Source organism: Panthera uncia (genome assembly GCF_023721935.1).
Source record: "Panthera uncia isolate 11264 chromosome B3 unlocalized genomic scaffold, Puncia_PCG_1.0 HiC_scaffold_1, whole genome shotgun sequence".
Classification (NCBI taxonomy): domain Eukaryota; kingdom Metazoa; phylum Chordata; class Mammalia; order Carnivora; family Felidae; genus Panthera; species Panthera uncia.
In genome coordinates, this window is record NW_026057582.1 from 31,344,999 (window position 1) to 31,366,516 (window position 21,518).

At 39.6% G+C, this 21,518-nt stretch overlaps 1 protein-coding gene across 3 annotated transcripts in view; it reads right to left on the reverse strand.

Moving 5' to 3' along the window:
• The window catches only part of SLC39A9 (solute carrier family 39 member 9), a 53,453-nt gene that overhangs the window by 27,545 nt on the left and 4,390 nt on the right, over positions 1 to 21,518 (reverse strand). For all 3 annotated transcript variants that reach the window (XM_049612581.1, XM_049612580.1, XM_049612579.1), the window contains exon 2: positions 4,683 to 4,791. In XM_049612581.1, coding sequence (XP_049468538.1) covers positions 4,683 to 4,791 — 109 coding nt within the window. The remainder of the gene's footprint in view (positions 1 to 4,682; positions 4,792 to 21,518) is intronic.

Below are 21,518 nucleotides of genomic sequence, written 5' to 3' on the forward strand. Positions count from 1 at the left end.
TATTATAACTACACTTTCATCGGTAAAGGTAAAAAAACACTTCAAATGAATGAATGTCATTTGAAGAAATAGAAACTATAAAAAGAAACCAAGTAGAAATCTTAAAACTGACAAATATAATATTTGAAACAGTACGTTCACTGGATGGCTCAACAGAAGAGTGGTGATCACAAAGGAAAGAATCAGTACCCTTGATTACAATGGCAGAATTCAATAGTATCAATAGAGACCACATGACTCACAAAGTCTGAAATATTTACTGTCTGACCCATTACAGAAAAAGTTTGCTGACCCCTGGTCTAAATACACCAATTAGAAGACAGACAAATTGTCAAATCAGATTTTAAAAAATATAATTCAAATATATGCTCTTTACAATAAATCCAATTTAAAAATAGTGAATGATATACGTTAAAAGTAAAAGGATGGGCGCCAGGGTGGCTCAGTCGGTTGAGCGTCCGACTTCGGCTCAGGTCACGATCTCACGGTCCGTGAGTTCGAGCCCCGCGTCGGGCTCTGGGCTGATGGCTCAGAGCCTGGAGCCTGCTTCCGATTCTGTGTCTCCCTCTATCTCTGCCCCTCCCCCGTTCATGCTCTGTCTCTCTCTGTCCCAAAAATAAATAAACGTTAAAAAAATTAAAAGTAAAAGGATGAAAAAAGATATACCATGTAAACACTACTCAAAAGGAACCTGGCTGGAGTGGCTTTGTTAATATCAAATAAAGCAGACTTGAGAACAAGAAACATTTATCAGGAATAAATAGGGACATAATAATGAAAAAAGGTCAACTCACCAATAAGACCTAGAAATCCTAAATGTGTAGTAGGTACCTGACCAAAAAGCTTTAATATGTATAAGGCAAAACAGAAATCAACAAAATATAAAGCAGAAAAAAAATGAAATCAAACATGGTTCTTTGGGGCAAAAAAATTTAATGAAGACATTAGAAAAAAAGGTTACTATGAACAACTATGAGTAATTTTTAAAAAATTCTTTAATGTTTATTTATTTTTGACAGAGAGAGAGAGAGAGAGAGAGAGAGAGAGACAGTGCATGAGTGGGGAGGAGGGGCAGAGAGAGGGAGACACAGAATCCGAAGCAGGCTCCAGGCTCCAAGCTGTCAGCACAGAGCCCGATGAGGGGCTCGAACCCACGGACCGCGAGATCATGACCTGAGCCGAAGTCGGACGCTCAACCGACACAGCCACCCAGACGCCCCTGACTAATTCTTTAACTTAGAAAAAATGGGTAATTTGAATGGTCTTATGTCTATTAAATAAACTGAATTCATAGCTAAAAACCTTCCAAAGTAGAAAACTCTAGGCCTAGATAGTATCACTGGTAAATTCTAGCAAACATTTAAGAAAGAAATATTTTTTGCTTTTTTACAGACTTCCAAAATGCAGAAGAGGCAACACTTTCCAACCCTAAGAGACCAGCGTTACTCTGACAACAAAACCATACAAAGACATTTTAAGAAAGAAAAACCACAGGCCAATAGTCCTCCTGAACAAAGATACAGATACCCTCAACAAGATATCAGCAGATTGAATCCAGTGATGATAATCTACTAACAATCAAGGGGGGTGGTATACACAAGTCTAGTTCAACATTTGAATATCACTGTAATTCACAACATTAAGAGACTAGATAAACACTTGCAACAAACTAGGAATAAAAGGAGAAACTTCCTTTTTTTTTTTTTTTTTTAACATTTATTCATTTTTGAGAGACAGCACAAACGGGAGAGGGGCAGAGAGAGAGGGAGACACAGGATCTGAAGCAGGCTCCAGGCTCTGAGCTGTTGCACAGAGCCCGACATGGGGCTCGAACTCACGAACTGTGAGATCATGACCTGACCCAAAGTGGGGCGCTCAACCGAGCCACCCAGGTGCCCCAAAAGGAGAAACTTTCTTAACTTGAAAAGGAAGTCTTTAAAAAAACCTATAGCTAACACTATACTTTAAAAAAAATTTTTTTTTAGTATTTTTTTATTTATTTTTGAGACAGAGAGAGACAGAGCATAAGCAGGGGAGGGGCAGAGAGAGGGGGAGGCACAGAATCTGAAGTGGGCTCCAGGATCTGAGCAGTCAGCACAGAGCCTGACGCAGGGCTCAAACTCACGGAGTGTGAGATCATGGCCTGAGCTGAAGTCGGACGCTCAACTGACGGAGCCACCCAGGTGCCCCAAGCTATCACTATACTTAATGGTGAAAGACTGAATGAGAATAAGGCAAGGCTGACTACTTTCATTCCTAGTAAACCTCATACTAGATAGTCTAGCCAGTGCAATAAGAAAAGGAAAAAAAAATTTAAAAGACTTTTGGAAAGATAAACATTAAAGTTTCTGGAAAGGAAAACAATAAACTGTCTCTATTCATAGACAATGCGATTGTTTAGCAAATCCCAAAGAATCTACAAAAAAACTCCTATAACAAGTTAGGTTTAGCAAATTTCTATATACTAGAATACTGGAAATCAAAATATTTTTACGGTACCATTTACAATCATACTAAAAACATGAATTATTGAGGTATAAATCTAACAAAATACCTGCAGGTCTGTATGCTAAAAACCACAATACTGGGGGTACCTGGCTGGCTCGTTGGTGGAGCATGCAACTCTTGATCTCAGGGCTTTGAGTTCGAGCTCCATGCTGGGTGTAGAGATTACTTAAAAAACAAACAACCAACCCCCCCCCCCCCCAAAAAAAAACCCCAAAACAAAAACAAAAAACAAAAAAACCATACAAAACAGGGGCACCTGCGTGGCTCTGTTGGCTAAGTGTCCGACTTCAGCTCGGGTCGTGATCTCAGTTCAAGCCCCGCATCGGGCTCTGTGCTGACAACCTGGAGCCTGCTTCAAGTTCTGTGTCTCCCTCTCTCTCTGAACCTCCCCCACTCACACTCTGCTTCTCTCTCTCTCTCTCATTCTCTCAAAAATAAATAAACATTAAAAAAAAATAAAATAAATAAAACAAAAACGGACACCTGGGTGGCTCAGTTGGTTAAGCGGCCGACTTCAGCTCAGGTCATGATCTTGCGGTTTGGGAACATGAGCCCCGCATCAGGCTCTGTGCTGACAGCTCGGAGCCTGGAGTCTGTTTTGGATTCTGTGTCTCCCTCTCTCTCTGCCCCTACCCTGCTCACACTTTCTCTCTCTCTCTCTCTCTCTCTCAAAAATGAATAAAATGTTTAAAAAAATAAAAAAAAACAAAAACAAAAAACTGTAACACTGATGAAAGAAATCAAAGGCCTAAAAAAATATGGAGATCTATACTGCATTCACGAATTGGAAAATACAGTATTTTTAAGATGTCAACTCTCCCCAAATTAAGCTTAGATTCAACTCAATCAGAGTCTCACCATATTTTGTAGATACTGACAAGCTGATTCTAAAATTATTTAGAAAGGCAAAGGAACTAGTTTAACCAAAACAATTCTGAAAAATAAGAACAAAGTTAGAAGGACTCCACTATCTGATGTCAAGATTTGCTATAAAGTTATAGTCATCAAGACAATGCTGTATTGGCAAAGGAAAGACATGTAGATCAACTGAACAGAATAGAGAGTACAAAAATAGACCAACACAAGTGCGGTCAATTGATTTTTGACAAAGCTGCAAAGACAATTCAATAGAGAAGGAATAATCTTTTCAACAAATGGTGTTGGAACTACTGGACATCCATCCATATCCAAAAAAATAAACCTTCACACCATATTCAGAATTAACTCAAAATGGATCATGGATCTAAGTGTAAAACCTAAAATTATAAAACTTCTAGAAGAAAACCAAAGAGAAAATCTTTGTGAACTTGGGTTTAGCAAAGGGATTTTAGATATGACTCCAAAGCATAATTCATGAAAGAAGGAATTGATAAATTGGACTTCATCAAAATTAGAAACTACTCTGAATGATACTGTTAACAGAATGAAAAAATAAGCCAATGAGTAGGAGAAAATATTTGCAGATCACCTATCTGATAAAAGACTTGTATCCAGAGAATGCCTGGTAGCTCAGTCAGTAGAACATGTGACTCTTTCATCTTGGGGTCGTGAGTTTGAGCCCCACATTGGGCCTAGGGCTTACTTAAAAAAGCAAAAAACAAAAAAATAACAACTTGTGTTTAGAATATATAAAGAACTCTCAAAAATCAATAATAAGAAAATTAATTAATTAATTTGAGACACAGAGAGAGAGAGAGAGAGAAAGAGACAGTATGAGCAGGTAGAGGGGCAGAGAGAGAGAGAAAAGAATCTTAAGCAGGCTCCAAGCTCAGTGCAGGGCCCAAAGCATGGCTCGATCCCATGACCCTGGGATCATGACCTGAGCCAAAATCAAGAGTCTTAGACACTCAACTGACTGAGCTACCCAGGCACCCCAGAAAACACAATTTAAAAAATAGGCAAAAATTTGAATCATAAAGAACACATAATAAAGATAAACAAGCAGATGAAAAAGTGTTTAACATCATTAGCCATTGGGGCATCCAATTCACAAACTACTAAGGGTGTGTTCAATGTCAAAGATGTCAGAAGAGAAGTTTTAAGAATTCTTCTCAGGGTAGAATTGTATGGTAAATATGAACTATGTTCAGGAAAAAAAACCCCACTAGGCTTCTCCTTTCAACTCTCCACGTCAACAACATCTCTCAAAGAAGGCCCTCTTCTCTCTCTCTCACCCTCAAGAATATCTTCATAAAGTGCATGTACTCCTTCAGGCACGATGACCGCCAGCGCAGTTCCACAGAGAAGACCAGCACCCAGAACAGTCACCAGCTTTAGTCGCTCCTGGAAAGAAAACATAAGAAACTGTTGAAAAGAGGGGTGCCTGGCTGGCTCAGTCAGTTAAGCGTCCGACTTTGGGTCAGGTCGTGATCTCGTGGCTCATGGGTTCGAGCCCCCATCGGGCTCTGTGCTGACAGCTCAGAGCCTGGAGCCTGCTTTGGATTCTGTGTCTCTCCCTCTCTCTGCTCTTCTCCCACTTATGCTCTGTCTCTCTCTGTCTCTCAAAAATTAAATAAAAAAAAAAACAAAATAAAAACCCCCACTATGATTCTATTCATGGATATAGAAACTCATGATGTACTGCCATGAGGAAAAAGCTGATGGCAGACAATATGCAACGATAATCTCCTATTTGTAATGCAAGTATACATAAGTAGAGTTAAGTATAAATTAAACATTAACAAATTTTTGACTTTATACTTTATAAACATAATATGTAACATACAATTTGTAAAACGTATTCATAATTGAGCTGCAACGAACACGTAGTACGATGAAAAAAATGTGCTTAATTAATTCAGTACTAAAATGTTCTATGGATATGACTCAAATACCAAAAGCTGTAGATATTTAATGTATACAACTTGATGTGTATGGAGATATGCATATACCTGTTAAACCATCATCACAATCAATGCCATAAATGATCTACGGTTTTAATCCAACCTAATCTCGATTTTTTTCTTTCCACCCAGTTTTCTTTGAGAGATTGCCTCCCAACATACAAGATATGTAAGATTACATTTCAAAGTGTCTTGAAGCAGTGGTGTGCCCTATATGGCTTCCTGGAGTCTTAGCAGTATGAAAAATGATTTAAAAAACTAAAAGGGGGTAGTATGTATGTTGTTCATGAAAATGTTTTAATAATTAGTGGTGTGTCATGTACATGCTTCACTTTTCTGTTTTAGTTTCCTTTATGAGGTGAAGAAAAATAACCATCTGTATTATCTCTGTTCTCCTACTAAACCTGTGACTCTGAGGTTAGGGGGACAAACATATGCACGTACAGACGTATACATACTGTGTCTGTGGGAAAATGGGTTCTTAGTTGAAAGGCTGGTTGAAGCATTAAGACTCCTTCCTTGTTTGGGAGGAAGGAAGGAATCTAGATCTCGTTGTGTCTCCAGTGAAAACGGGGAAACTACAGTTGCAATGTGAGCACCAGCTAATACCTGCTATGTAGCAAGAGGGGAAACCCCCTGCTTCCCAGCACACAGGCCAGGTGGGTCCTTCATACATTCAGGATGGCCGTTATTAGCTACTTATAGATACAGCATTCTGAATGCATCCAGTAGTAGGAGACACTGGCTTGGGAGGCAGAAAATGGCCCCATGTCCAAACTGGTTCATAATTCAGTACCTCAGCTTTTCTTCTGTAAAATAAGAACAGTTGTCCATGTCTTATATAGGAGGCAACAGGAGAAAGTGACTGAAGCATTTTGGAAAAATGACACCAAACAACTGGTGTTACTATTTTAATATTTAATACTGAGCTATTCTAAGAGTTTTTGTCTTTTACAAGTTACTAAGCTCATCAAAGCACTGTTAATCACAGCATTCATTTGAGACAAACTGTCAGAGCACAGAGAACACAAGTCAGAAAAACAGCTCTATTCTGTGTAGAAGGGGACATGGTTATGTGAGTCAGTCTTCTCATTTTCTCCAACAAATTCTTAAAAGTCACCTTTGTTTTTTAAAAAAGGTTCATGAATGTAAAGTTTTACTTCTAAGGAAGGACAATAATGGTAAACTGAACTGCACTGAGCACACCATTTCATTTTAGGGACTTGCTTTCAGAACTCCATGAATCAAACTAGCGAATACATTGCTTGGGGAAGAAAACTGTCCTGTCAGCATCTTGACGTTGACCATGGTTGACTCTGGGAAATGGAAATGAAAGACGCCCCTGTAGTGCAAATTAAGGGAAGATGAGAAGAAATGAAACTGATGTACTTAAAAGAGCTGATCGCCCTCAAGAATTACTTGGGTGGCAGCTCACATCATACATAAAAATTGATTCCTGATGGATTATACCTTAATATAAAATCTAGCACTCAGAAACTTTTAGAAGGAAGAATATCTGTGCAGTTTTGGTGTTGGCAAAATTTTCTTATCAAGGACACAAAAAAATTCCACATCAGAACTTAAAACATTTGCTGACCCACTAAGAAAATGAACAGACAAGCTATATACAGGAAGAAAATAGCTACAATACATACACCTGTAACAGACGCTGTGGGAACACTGTCCACATCAACCTCCTTCAGGTTGGAGACACCTGTTCCCCTAGCCACGGGGAGTGTTGCAGTCTGATGAGACAGCTGAGTCCCTGTGAGGACCTGACCTTGGGCCAAAGAGTACTGACAAACCCCTCCCAGGGCAGTCCATGTCCCATGACGAGTCCACTGGGTTGTATGGAGGGAGGTACAGAGCCAGGTCTCCTTGTCTCCATTCAGGAAATCTCTGAAGGGCCATCCAGCTTCAGAGCCTGCTGCAAGGTGAGCTGAGGCCTCTAATATAACCGAGTAACAGTTCAACTTCTCCATCTGCTTAATCCTGCTCGTTCTTCCCCAGGTGTTATTCCCCACAGTATCCCCCAATAAACTTCCTGTGTGCAAATCTCCTCCTCAGAGTCTGTTTTCTGGGGAACCCAACCTAAGATACTGATAAAGAACTTCCACAACTCAGTAACGGGCAAAAGCAAACAAAAAAACCCACACAACAAAAAATGGGTAAAACACTGAACAGCCACTTCACCAAAGATATAGGGATGTCCAATAAGCCCATGAAAGAGTACTCAACATCTTTAGTCACCAGGAAAACGCAAATCTAAATTACAAGATACCTCTGTCCAGCCACTAAACTGGCTCAAATTAAAGGCTGACAAACCTAAGTAATGGCAAAGACACAGAGCAACTGGAAGACTCACGCGTTGCTGGTGGGTCCATAAAATGGTACAACCACTTTGGAAAACCATTAGTCTCATATCAAGTTAAACCAACAATTTCACTTTGGGTATTTTCCAGGAGACATAACAATGTTCACAAAAAAACCTGTGCAAGAATGTTCGTAGACGCTTTCTCAATACTAGGCACAATCTGGATCAGATGTCCATCGATAGGGGAATGTATAAACTAACTGTGATATATTCATACGATGGAACTCAGTAACAAAAAGGAATAAACTACCGCTACATACAGCAACCTGAATGAATTTCAAAAACACGTCCTGATGTTTGAATGAAAGAAGCCTTACACAAGAGTTACTTACTGAGCCTATTTATATGAAATTCAAAAGCAGGCCAAACTAAGCCTTGGCAAAAGAAATCACAACAGTGGTTGCCCCTAGCAGATGGGGGTTACTGGGAAAATACAGTGGCAGGAGGGATTAACTAGAAAATGGCACCAGGTTATTTCTTTTTTAGGATGATGGAAAGGTTCTAAATCTTGACTGGAATGTTAGGTACATTTGTTCACATTTGCCAAAATTCATCGAACTATTAAGATTGGTACCTTTTACTCTACAAAATTACAGATCTATAAAAATTACCTAGGTAGTAATTTACTCAGCCAGGATCCTTGAAAGGATTCATTTTAGAACCATTCAATTTTAACAAAGCTTCTTCATGGCAACTCTCTGAAACCAAACTCAGAGTCTATGTGGGATACTAAAAGGCATTTCCAAATTTTTTTCTTTTTCTTTTTTTTGAAATTTATTTATTTTGAGACAGAGACAGCACAAGCAGGGGAGGGGTAGAGAGAGAGAGAGAGGGAGGGAGGGAGGGAGGGAGAAGGAATCCCAAGCAGGCTCCTCACTGCCAGTGCAGAGCCAGACATGGGGCTGGGACTCACAAAACTGTGAGATCATGACCTAGGCCAAAACCAAGAGTTGGACACTCAACTGACTAAGCCACCCAGGCACGTCCCCAAAATTTTTTCTTAAACAATTCATCTGTCATTCAAACATTTCTTAAAAATCATTCATCACGGGGCGCCTGGGTGGCGCAGTCGGTTAAGCGTCCGACTTCAGCCAGGTCACGATCTCGCGGTCCGTGAGTTCGAGCCCCGCGTCAGGCTCTGGGCTGATGGCTCGGAGCCTGGAGCCTGTTTCCGATTCTGTGTCTCCCTCTCTCTCTGCCCCTCCCCCGTTCATGCTCTGTCTCTCTCTGTCCCAAAAATAAAAAAATAAAAAAAAAAAATGTTGAAAAAAAAAAAATCATTCATCACAATTTTATGTCAATGACTGCATGGAAAACCCAGTAGTATTCACAATTCTGGACCAATCCACAAATTTACTAGGCATTTACCAAGTGCTTTAAAATATTCTACATTGGCTCATATGAAGTACTACATTGAGACAAGTTATAAAAAGCAGGAGCAGAGGTGAGTTCTTGAGGCTCGCATACTACAAAATTAAGACGCAGGTGAAATTTAAGATAACTGAGGGATACATGCCATCCAGAAGAACTTAGATATCTATGGGCATGAAGAAAAAGACCTTCAAATCAATAAAGTAAACAAAGAATTCTCCTAAAATGTTGCCTTTAAAATTTTAACCTATTTAAAATAATCTAATGCGGGCCGCCTGGGTGGCTCAGTTGGTTAAGCCTCTGACTCTTGATTTTAGCTCTGGTCATGATCTCACATTTTCTTGAGTTTGAGCCCATGTCTGGCTGTTTGCTGGCAGTTCAGAGCCTGCCTAAGATTCTCTCTCTTCCCTACTCTCTCTGCCCCTCCCCAACCTGTGCTTTCTCTGTCTCTCAAAATAAACAAACTTTAAAAAAATAAAATAATCTTGGGAATGCAAGCTGGTGCAGCCATTCTGGAAAACAGTATGGAGGTTCCTCAAAAAACTAAAAATAGAACTACCCTACGACCCAGCAATGGCACCACTAGGCATTTATCCATGGGATACAGGTGTGCTGTTTCATAGGGACACATGCACCCCCACGTTTATAGCAGCACTATCAACAATAGCCAAAGTATGGAAAGAGCCCAAATGTCCAATGATGGATGAATGGATAAAGAAGATGTGGTATGTGTGTACACACACACACACACACACACACACACACACACACACAGTGGAGTATTACTCAGCAATCAAAAAGAATGAAATCTTGCCATTTGCAACTACGTAGATGGAACTGGAGGGTATTATGCTAAGTGAAATTTGTCAGAGAAAGATAAAAATCATATGACTTCACTCATGAGGATTTTGAGACAAAACAGATGAACATAAGGGAAGGGAAACAAAAATAATATAAAAACATGGAGGGGGACAACACAGAAGAGACTCATAAATATGGAGAACAAACTGAGGGTTACTGGAGGGGTTGTGGGAGGGGGGGATGAGCTAAATGGGTAAGGGGCACTAAGGAATCTACTCCTGAAAACACTGTTGCACTATATGCTAACCCTAATTTGGATGTAAATTTTACATTTTTTTTTTAACGTTTATTTATTTTTGAGACAGAGAGAGACAGAGCATGAATGGGGGAGGGTCAGAGAGAGAGAGAGAGACACAGAATCTGAAACAGGCTCCAGGCTCTGAGCTGTCAGCACAGAGCCCGACGCGAGGCTCGAACTCACGGACCGTGAGATCATGACCTGAGCCGAAGTCGGACGCCTAACCGACTGAGCCACCCAGGCGTCCCTGGATGTAAATTTTAAAAAATAAAACATAAAAGTAAAAAATAAATAAATAAAATAATCTAATATTTTTAGATATTCTTCTCTCCAAGGTGAAATTACCCATAATTCCGTTCACTTATTTCTATGGACAATATATATATATATTTTTAATGTTTATTTATTTTGAGAGAGAGAAGAAATGAGAAGGGGGGGGAGGGAGGGAGGGAAAGAGAGAGAGATAGAGAGAGAATCCCAAGCAGGCTCCACACTCCGTGAGATCATGACCTGAGCCAATATCAAGAATCACTTAACCAATTGAGCCATCCAGGCACCCCTATATGGACCATATTTCTAAATATATTGCAATAGATTTCGTAAGAATGTCCCAAAGGCCCTAGTAAGCTTGAAAACACTTGCATTTCCATGTGCAGCAAAATGTCATTACAAGAAATCATGGTAAGTCTTTAAAGCACATAGTCATGAAATTACATCTCTTTTTTAATCACGTATGAACAATTAAACGCTCAGCTGGAAGAATATGAAAAGGAACTTGGTCCAAATCTTTAGAAAGACACAACAAAAATTGTTTATTTTTATTTTATTAATCTTTAGGTGCATACTTTAAAAAGAGGGATACTAGCTACCAAAGTTATTGACATAGAATCCAAGTTTAAGAACTCAAAGAAAATGTAAAAAATGATCCTCTCTTGATAACACGGATGAAGAACCAAAGGCCAAAGGTGAGAAATAATTTGCTCAAGATCACATGGCTAGGGCTAGTTAGTGGCAGGAGCATGATTAGATTTGACAATGCACACTGTTGCCCTGTACATTCGAAGACAATGTCCACCACATGGCACAACACATACAGTCTGGGAGCGCCTGTGTGGCTCAGTCTGTTGAGCATCAGACTCTTGATTTGGGCTCAGGTCATGATCTCACGGTTCATGAGATTGAGTCCCAAGTTGAGCTCTGCGCTGACAACACGGAGGCTCCCTGGGATTCTTTCTCTCCCTCTCTCTCTCTGCCCCTCCCATTTGTGTGCATATGTGTGTGTGTTCTCTCTCTCCTTCAAAATAAATATGTAAAAAAAAAAAAACCATACAACCCATTATCTGAAAAAAGATAACATGCAATTGTACAACCTCTTTAAACAGTATGAGCCGGAAGAATCCCTCAGCAACATCAAGAGGAAAACCAAAATTATAGTTATATTTGTTCTCTATTGACAGTTTCTAAAGGTCCAGGGCAAAGTAAGAGGAGGACAACGTAGCAAGCTTTTCCTAAGGTTTTATTTCTTCAATGTAGAGGACTATTCTTTCTTCTGAGATTATGCCCTACCTACTTTTTGGTCTTAAAATGTCCTTTCTTTTAAAAAACCATCTGGTGACAATAGTTTTTGTTTTTTAGTGTCTCCACTTGGCAAAATTAAAAACAAGCAATCTTGTGTCAATCTTCCCTAAATTCAAAAGTATTACCAGCCTGGGGCTCAATTAGTTAAGTGTCCAACTCTCGATTTTGGCTCAGGTCATGATCTCACAGTTTCATGAGATCAAGCCCTGCATCAGGCTCTGTGCCAAAATGGCGGAGCCTGATTGGGATTCTCCCTTTCTCTCTTTCCCTCAAAATAAATAAATAAAAACTTAAAAAATATATATATTACTGGACCATGAAACCCAAAAGCCTGGAAAACCCTGACTTGCAGTGTAAACATGAGGTCTGTATTATAATACATAAGCAAATTTAGAAACAAAGAATTTGAGAAATTGTGAGAAGAGATCAAGGTAAACATGAGTAAAGTCAACTAGTTTTATAGTACTTTCTTAGAGGAAAAACCAAGCAAGCTAAAATAACTGCATTATGTTTTAGTTCCTTTTGAAATTAAGTAAAGCACATTTACCAAATGAAGTTAAACATCCACTGAGTACTATGTTTGTCCTTCCCTCCCAAAATTGTAAGTTCTATGAGAGAAGGGATTTTTGTTTTTAATTTACTGCTCAACGTTCAGCAGTTTATAGGACAGAATCTGGCATATACCAGATTCTCCCTAAAAATTTATTGGAAGAATGAATTAAATGCCCGGCACCATGCAAAGCACTAGGGACTGGTACCCCCCATGTCACTGGCTCTAATATCAACATATACACAAATGCAGTGGAGCTTCATCAGGCCTGGGAAATAGGCCTAACATATTCCTTACAAGTGTAACCATGTCAAGAATTTTCAGTGGTTAGCTGCTTTAGAATTTATGCTTCGGCTCAAAGGGTATTCAAGTACATATAATAAAGAACCATAACAGGATTCCATCAAAGCGAACGTGAGGTAATGTTGTCATTTGTCTCATTAATACAACTACCTGAAATGACACTTATTTTTTTTTCCCCAAGGAGCTCAAAACCTTGTTTAGTCACCATTTCAATCTTCAACCAGGCAATACAGAGATTATTTACCCTCCACAACTTTTATGAGCTTGATAAATGTCTGCTAACCTTCTCAGGGTGACTAATACTACAGAGGTAACACTTCTGATGAAAAAAAGAACCAGTAGTCAATCACTGCCACTGGTTATAGTTTCCAGTTTTATTTTTTACTAATTTCTTAACTACCTAAACTATTTTAGATGCAATCTGATTTATTTCAAGCACTAGAGACGTGGCTCCATGTTATCTGTATAGCTGTTATTTTTTCACAGAGCTTCACAACTTGAGATTCAATCTCAAAATTGTATATATGTCAAAGTTAAAATGCCAACAGGTTCTCTCCTTTGCTTTTGGTAAATCACTGTTAGGATGTACTTAAATGAAGAACTACAAATTCCAAGTGTGGTTCAAGATAAAAAGAGAGTGCCCAAAGTAATAATTTCTGTCAGAGAAATGACGTATTTGCTCGAGAGGCAGGAACCATGCAATGCCATTGGCTTTACGTTATTTCATTTTACAGTTTCACAGCTGCAGCCTGACTGAGCCAAAGGACTGACCAGATGTATTAATTAAAACAGCTTGTATTGAATGCCATTAACTATCAGTGTAAAGCTTGGAAGTCAGTTTAATTTTCTCGGCAGACACCAACATAGTTAAATGGTTTTTCTTCACTGCTCATAGAAACAGTCAAATTATTTGGTTTGATGAAATATAAGCCACTAATTTAAAGCTTTTAGCATTTAAAAGTTTATTTCAATGCCCCTTGTACCATGCTCATTTTAGTACTGACAGCATCAACTATAGTCTCCGAAAAAATTCAAGATGTGTCACTTATTATAAGACTACTCCCTTCAAAGCTCTAGGCACTGCAGCAATGAAATATCCCAAGTGCAAAGTACTACTGTTCAAGCAACAAAGGCCATCTTTATATTCTTACACACAAACCTACTTCAAGGAGGGACTTCCTTTAACTTTACGATATTCACTTTAACTGCTATATTACCTGCTTTTAATTGTCAGTAACAGATGATGAAGAAAACTTAAATATGAACTTTGTCCTTCAAGTCCTTACAGCCGAGACTAGACGCCCAAAGGTTTCCTGCTTCTAAGTTGCCGCAGCGTGACCCTGAGCAAGTTCAGTGTCCTCCTCTGTTAGAAGCGCACATGGCACTGCCAGTATCACCACGTAGGTGCATGACATCAGCTCACTCAGCACAGAGGACCGTGGGCACTTATCTCCAACATCATTAGCAGCACGCATAAAGGGCTCCTAGGCCCCTCCTTCGCAAGAATAAGAACTCAAAACCCGGATACTTGGGTAAAAATTCAAGCAAACGAGGCTCCAAATCTGCCATTTTCCCAGTGGCATACAGGCTTCCCCTGTCCTAATTCATTTGACATAGAGGTAAGAACAAGCAATACTTTATTAATGCCGCTTCCTCCAACCTTGGAAGACAGGACTAATTTGTTTTTCTTTTTGAGCAGTCTTTTCAAACATAAAACAACTAAACATAAATGGAAATCCCGTAAGACTGTTCAGTGTGACTACAAAAACAAACACAAACCAAAACCTGTTGGGAAAGAACCTGGGAAAACACCAGAACCTGGCGATACATGTATTATTAATAGATAAGAAAAAAAAAAAAAATAGATAAGAAGTTCAGTTGACCTGAGAAAAAGTAAATAAAGATACATTTTTCTCTATTAAATTAGCAAAGTTTTAAAACTTAACAATAAAAATATTCAATGTTTGTGAGAATACAGTGTCATTTGCATTTGTTGGAAAAAAATGCATTAAAAAACCTGGTAATACAGATTGAGAACCTTAAGAACATTTATGCCCTTTGATCCTGTCATTCTACTTCTGAGGAAATACTCTGAACTATGTTCATAGCATTAGACACAAAAATGTTTATTCCACACTATTACCATGGCAAAATTTTGAGAACAAATTAAATATATAAGAATTTCTATGCAGGGGCGCCTGGGTGGCTTAGTTGGTTAAGTGTCCAACTTCGGCTTGGCTCATGATTTCATGGTTCGTGGATTTGAGCTCCACATCGGGCTCTGTGCTGACAGCTCAGAGCCTGAAGCCTGTTTCAGATTCTGTGTCTCCCTCTCTCTCTGCCCCTCCACCACCTGTGCTCTGTCTCTCTCTGCCTCTCAAAAATGAATAAACGTTGAAAAAAATTAAAAAAAAAAATTCTATGCATAAAATAACTGAACGTAATGAAAACATTAAAAAATGCCTAGAACACAATTTTAGTAATAGAATGCTTATGTTATACTACCAGGTAAAAGAAGGGAGAATGCAAAATTATACATAAACCACATAATTAACCACGTTAAAAATGTAGACAAGTAGAAAAAAAAGAATGGAAAGAAATAAAAAATGTTACTAGTGATTCTCATTGGACAACGTGATAATAGATGATTTTATTTTCCTTTTACAGATTAACATATTTTCTAAATTTTCACAGACAGCCTGTATTATATAGCCATTCTTTTCAAGGAAAGAATTTTTGTTCATTTATTTAGCGGCTATATAAATAGCCCCTTTGAACTTTGTAAAATCAGTATGAGCTTAGTTTCCTCATCTATAAAGAGGACAAAAATTCTTCCCTTTCAAGGTTACTATTAAAATCAACACAGCACTTAACACATAAACTTACACTGTAGCTATTATTACTATTATTGCACTGTGGTCAGATTAGAAAGCACAATGCCCTTAATGTGAACAGGGAGATGTTTTCTCCGTTATTAAATGGTTCCAAAGGACTGCACTTTGATGTTTTGTAATAGTTCGAAGTGTTTTCCAGTCTCCCCCTCTGGTTAGTGTGTTACAATGTGTCTCCTCTCCTTGCTTCCCCCACACCTCCTAGTCTGCTACTTCTAGTTTTCTAAGAGCTTAGAAATCAGTCCAGCCCAGAAGTTCTAGACTGGCAACTCACAAACATGGGCTGTTTGGCCCACCCAGCGATGTAACAATATTTGATTCGGTAGCCAAAATGTAAAATTCAGAAAATTTCATGAAAAATCCTGACTTCCAGCTTCTCAAGAGGAGGAAGATTTGGTGACACCAAGGCAGGGGTCGTCAAATGGCCCAAGTTCTTCAGATGACCACAGTTTCCACTACTCCCTAATGACTTCCAGACACTGACACTGAAGGTCAGCTACCTCACATCATGGCACTTGAACTGCCTTATCTTCCTCCAGGCCTGATTCACTGTTCAGTCTTAGTAGTTATTCGATTTTTATCACCCATTACACAGTTGTATTAGTCAGGGTCCAATCAAGAAAGAAAAATCATAATTTGAACAGAGAAAGCTTAAAACTGGGGATGGAATAATGAGAAATGAGCTAATAAACAAGACCTCTAAAGAATGTAAGAATAGCAGATAAAAGGAGGAGTGTCTACTGTAAGACTGAGGTAAGGGTGGTCAAAGAGGTCCCATGTAGACTGAAATCCAAACCCTGCTGGAAGGGGCATGGCTGGGGCTCAGTGAAGAGAGGTTAAAGATTCTGGGACCAATTTTGGGGTGTGTGTGTGTGTGTTGGGGGGTGAGGGGTTCCCCACATCAAGCAATGCTGGGGCACAGCTGGGTGTCCCACAATCCAACTTAGTTCTAACATTATCTGCTGGAGACATCAGCTCCCACAGGTTAAGGGTTCAGTCCTACAAGACTGCCCCTCACCTTCATGAAAGAGGACTTCAATTACCTCCATTCTAACTTTCTAACTGATCAAGTTCTTCTTTCCAGGTTATCTCTTAACTCAGACAAAAGACCCTGAGGGCCAAACATCCCCTGAAGGGAACTGAAACCACCCCCTTTGAAACTACCCCCTTGAGAGCAATAAAGGGCTGCCTAGAGCCAGCAAGACCCTGTATAACTGACCCCAAGGCAATGACTGACCTGATTATCCTGCATCTACCCATCAGGCCTTGCCCGACATTTTCCTATAGAAACCTGAAAGTATTTTTGGCCCTTTGGAGACAGTTTTGAGATGCCAGTGCACTGTCTTCCCAGCGCTGGCCTCGCTGAAATAAATTCTTGTTTTACCACCTCTCATCTCTCTGCCTTTGGGTTTGGTCAGTGGCCAGTGGCCAAACGGGGTGCTCTTGCACCCCTGCGCCCTGGCTACATTCAGACACTGGTGCAAGTCCAGGTTTGTCAGCTGTGTCTGACTGGCTATAAACTGGAGGTCCCAATGATCCCCTCTCCTTGGATTTGGTTAACCTGAGACAGCAGCTCACAGAACTCAAAGAAACATTTTACTTACTAGATTAACCAGTTACTTGTAAAAAGACAGAACTCAGACATAGCCAGATGGAAGAGATACACAGGGCAAGGTATGGGGAAAGGGCGATGAGCTTCCATGCCCTCCCCAGGCGTAAAACTCTTCCAGCACCTCCATGTGTCAATCGACCTAGAAGCTCTCTGAACCCTGTCTTTTTGGGGTTTTATGGAGGCTTCATTACCTAGGCAAGATTGATCAAATCACTGGCCACTGGCAGTTGATCTCACCTCCAGCCCCTCTCTCTTCCCAGCTGGGAATGAAGGTTCCAACCTTCCAATCCCTCAGTTGGTTGGTTCCCCTGGCAACCAGCCTCCAACCCTACGTTAACCATGGGCGTTCTAAAAATCATCTCATTCACAGCCAGAAGATACCTTTATGGCTCTCATCACTTGGGAAATTCCAAGGGTTTTAAGAGCTTTGTGCCAGAAACAGGAAGACCAAATATATACTGATTATAAGTCACAATATTACAAGCAGAGAAGTTTCTGTGGTGCTACACTGGTGGAACTTGCTGGAAATCTGCACTCTTGGCTGTTGGGGAAAGCTGTTTATGGGAAAGTGTCTTACTGGAGAGGCTCTCCTGCAACACTGCCAAGGGGAAGTGCTGCCAGTGAGAACTGCTGGGTGCTGGGTGCCGGAGAAGTATGTGCTCAGCGGGAGTCTGGGTCTTGAAAACCTGCCTGCAGGAGCTGGGCCCTGGAGAAGCCTTCCAGAGGCCTGAGAAGTCAAACATATGCACTGCGAGGAGCCTGCAGGGGAAGCTGGGCAGCCTGGCCTGTAAGAATTGTTGCCAGAATAGTTGCCTAGGAGCCTGCTGGGCAAGCATGGACCAAGAAGGAAAAGCCATTCCTCTTAAATTTCTCTCCAGTATCCCCTATTGACAAAGTACGATGTTGTGCCAGCTGGCAAAGGAAAGATATTTAAAGGGCCCAGATCCATTTCTGCAGAGTGGTCAACGGAGAGTGAATTTGGAGCTGAGAGGCAGTAAATTGATAACTGGCATACTAACCCACTAGAATTACAAAAAATGATACACAGAAGTGACAGCCAGGGACAGTCAGTCTACCTATTTAGCTAATCAGAGACTTTTCTGATCCTTTAGACTAATGAGGTTTCCGGATGGACAATTTCTATATAACAGAGGTGCTACCAATATTCTCCTTCATCTCTATCATAATAGCCAATATTTTTTAAGTACTATGTTAAGCATGTTCTACTATAATTGCTTTACATATACTAATTCATTTAGTCCTCACAACAATCCTATGAGATAGATACTCATCTTACAAAAGAGTCATAAAATGTCCAAGTAATTTGCCCAGGCTCACAACAGCCAGCAAATGGCAGAGTCACTATCTGAATCTAGTAATTTAGCTCCAGAATCTGTACTCTTAAACATTATGCTCAACTGCTTCAACACAAAACCTATTTCATTGTTTCTTTCTTTCTTTTTTTTTTTTTTTGCTTTTAGCATCCATCTTGATTCCCCAATTTGCCTTTGTCAAATGCATGAAGAATTAATGAAAGGAATATGTAAGGTGTAGAAGCTAGGGTATATTTTTTGGTTACTAGAAAACTGACCCCCAGTGACATACAGGGCTTGCAACAGATACTTAGATGTAATTATCCAGTAGTTAACCCCAAGGCCTCATCACTTAAAAATCCATATAACTGGGGCAGAAGAATTTCCAGACCAACTGCTACCTAGTTCTATTTTATTTCAATAAAATTAGACATTCAATACTAGTATTTGAGGCAGACTGAGACTTCCACAATTCCATCAGGTTTTAAGAAACACCTGTACTACATTTAGCATTACTACTTATTACCTGGGATTTCAAACTGAACTACAGAGGATCTTAAATCTTGTTATCATTCAACAAAGTTGCACATCTAAATTCTTCAATAACAGGAAGGGTTAAGACTATCACATACAGAGGCATTCTGAATTCATTTTAGGTCTTCTTCCCTCAAAAACGATGCAAATTCTTTTTTTTTTTTTTAACGTTTATTTCTTTTTGAGACAGAGAGAGACAGAGCATGAACGGGGGAGGGGCAGAGAGAGAGGGAGACACAGAATAGGAAGCAGGCTCCAGGCTCTGAGCCATCAGCCCAGAGCCCGACGCGGGGCTCGAACTCACGGACCGCGAGATCGTGACCTGAGCTGAAGTCGGACGCTTAACCGACTGAGCCACCCAGGCGCCTCCGATGCGAATTCTTGAATATCACAATTTACAATTGACTTGATTACGAAGTATGAAATTAATTTTGGACAGTTCAAAATGGGAACTGCTTCAGATTCTAAGTTGGCAGGTGTCAATTTAAAGGCATTTAGGATATATTCCGCTCTTTCTTAAAGGTTTCAATGCTATTTGAAGGTGGTTTACCTCTGTAGTTTCAATTCTGCTACACTGACAAAGCACAAGGCAGGAGATGTACTGTGGAAGGTAGAATGTCCGTGATGTGAAAGATATTCCTAACTTGGGGATATCTCCTAATGGAGGTAAAGTTAGTGGTGTTATGATGTTCCTAATTTGGGGAGCTAAGGTGCCAATCTAGACCCATGGTCTTTCATTCCTTCTTTACAGTGTTCATCAGAAAAGGAAATATCTAACGGTCAAGTGCTTTGGACTGGCAGTCAAACTGACTTAGTTTCAAATCCCACCTCTACCAGTGTCTACCACACTCTCCAAGCCTTGAGTATGCACATTTGTAAAGTGAGGTATACCAGTACCTATCTGTCTCCTCTTGGAGATTAAATAAGATACCGCGTATCGGTGCCTGGCACTTCACAGAAGGAGCTCAATAAGCATTAACTATTATTAATATTATTAAACAGATAAGTTTCAATAGCACTTATCCACATAATATCCTAGGGAAAAGAAAGCTTTTCAGGAAAATATTGGACCAGATTTTATCTAGTTTTTATTTGATCCAAACATTTTTATCAAGCAAAGACACTTATGAAACAATAATCTTCTAAGACATAATTGTTTTCCAGGTATGGGTAGAGAGAAAGCAAAGTGTAAACTGTTTGAATTTAGAAATGAAATTCCAAACAGGCACCACATTTATTGCATTACCCGAAGAGAATAAAACGTTAATATACCAGACAATGCAAAAGCCTCTAAAAATACCACTTTGTCACATCTATTTCAAAAAGAACCAATTGTCAGAAAAGCATGCTGAACAAATTTATTCCTTAGACACAAATGTCTGTTTTGTTGGTGACTCAAAGTCCCAAAGATACTTATCATGAATGAGTTATGATAATTAGACATAAAACTTTTAAACACACGAAAAATAAAACAAAGCTTAAAATGAGAACTAATGAAGAAAAAAAAGGCAAATACTAAGAAAAATACTATAAGGCGGGCAGACTAGAGAAGGCTTGGTCTCTCCAAATGGAACATTCATGGTGAATAGGAATGCCAATCCCCAAACAAGACCTTTCAGATTCCAAACAAAAACGCTGAGAAGTTTCTGTAACTGGAGAATGGGATGGAGGAATTCTATTAGGAGTCTGTTTCAAAATAAAGTCTTAAAAATTATAACTTAAGGGGCTCCTGGGTGGCTCAGCTGGTTAAGCATCCGACTCTTGGTTTCGGCTCAGGTCATGATCTCACAGTTCAGGAGTTCGAATCCTGTGCTGGGCCCTGCGCTGACAGTGTGGAGCCTGCCTGGGATTCTCTCTCTCCCTCTCTCCTTGCCCCTCCCCTCCTCTCTCTTTCTCTCTCAAAATAAATAAACTTTAGAAAAAATTATAATTTAGAACAAAGTTCTAAAAATGAAAACCTTGAAGGAGTTTTCATAATCTAAGGAGTATAATCCTCAACATCTTCTAAAGTTCTTATTATGGCCTAGAATACAGCCTCGCCCTTATATTAATGCATTACATCCTCACAACAGTCCTATAAGGTCATTTAAAAGGAAAGATCTGGCTGTTAAAAGAGCTTGTTCAAAAAGCGACACTGATTTTGAACTACACTACCTGTCCCAGACAGTTCCCGGGGCTTGAGCGCATTACTGGTCATCTTGAATCCCTTACTGAAGTGAGAGCAGCACTAGTTTCAGCTGCATACCTATGGGTTTATACGATTTTAACACAGGAAGAAGATGGCATTACAACCCAAACCGGTCTGCAAAAGGGAAGTGTGAAACTGAGACAAAGCCTTCAGCACACTGTATATGATAGAAACATTACAATTATATAAGTAATCGTATGCCTCTTCAATATGATTACACTGCATTTGGGCTTGTAGTTCATATGCCTTTTTTTCCATTTCATTTTTTTAGTGTTTAATTTTTATAAATATATTGGTCTGCAATAGAATGGAAATTAAACAAGACCAAAAACTAGTCATCTACCAGATAGCTGG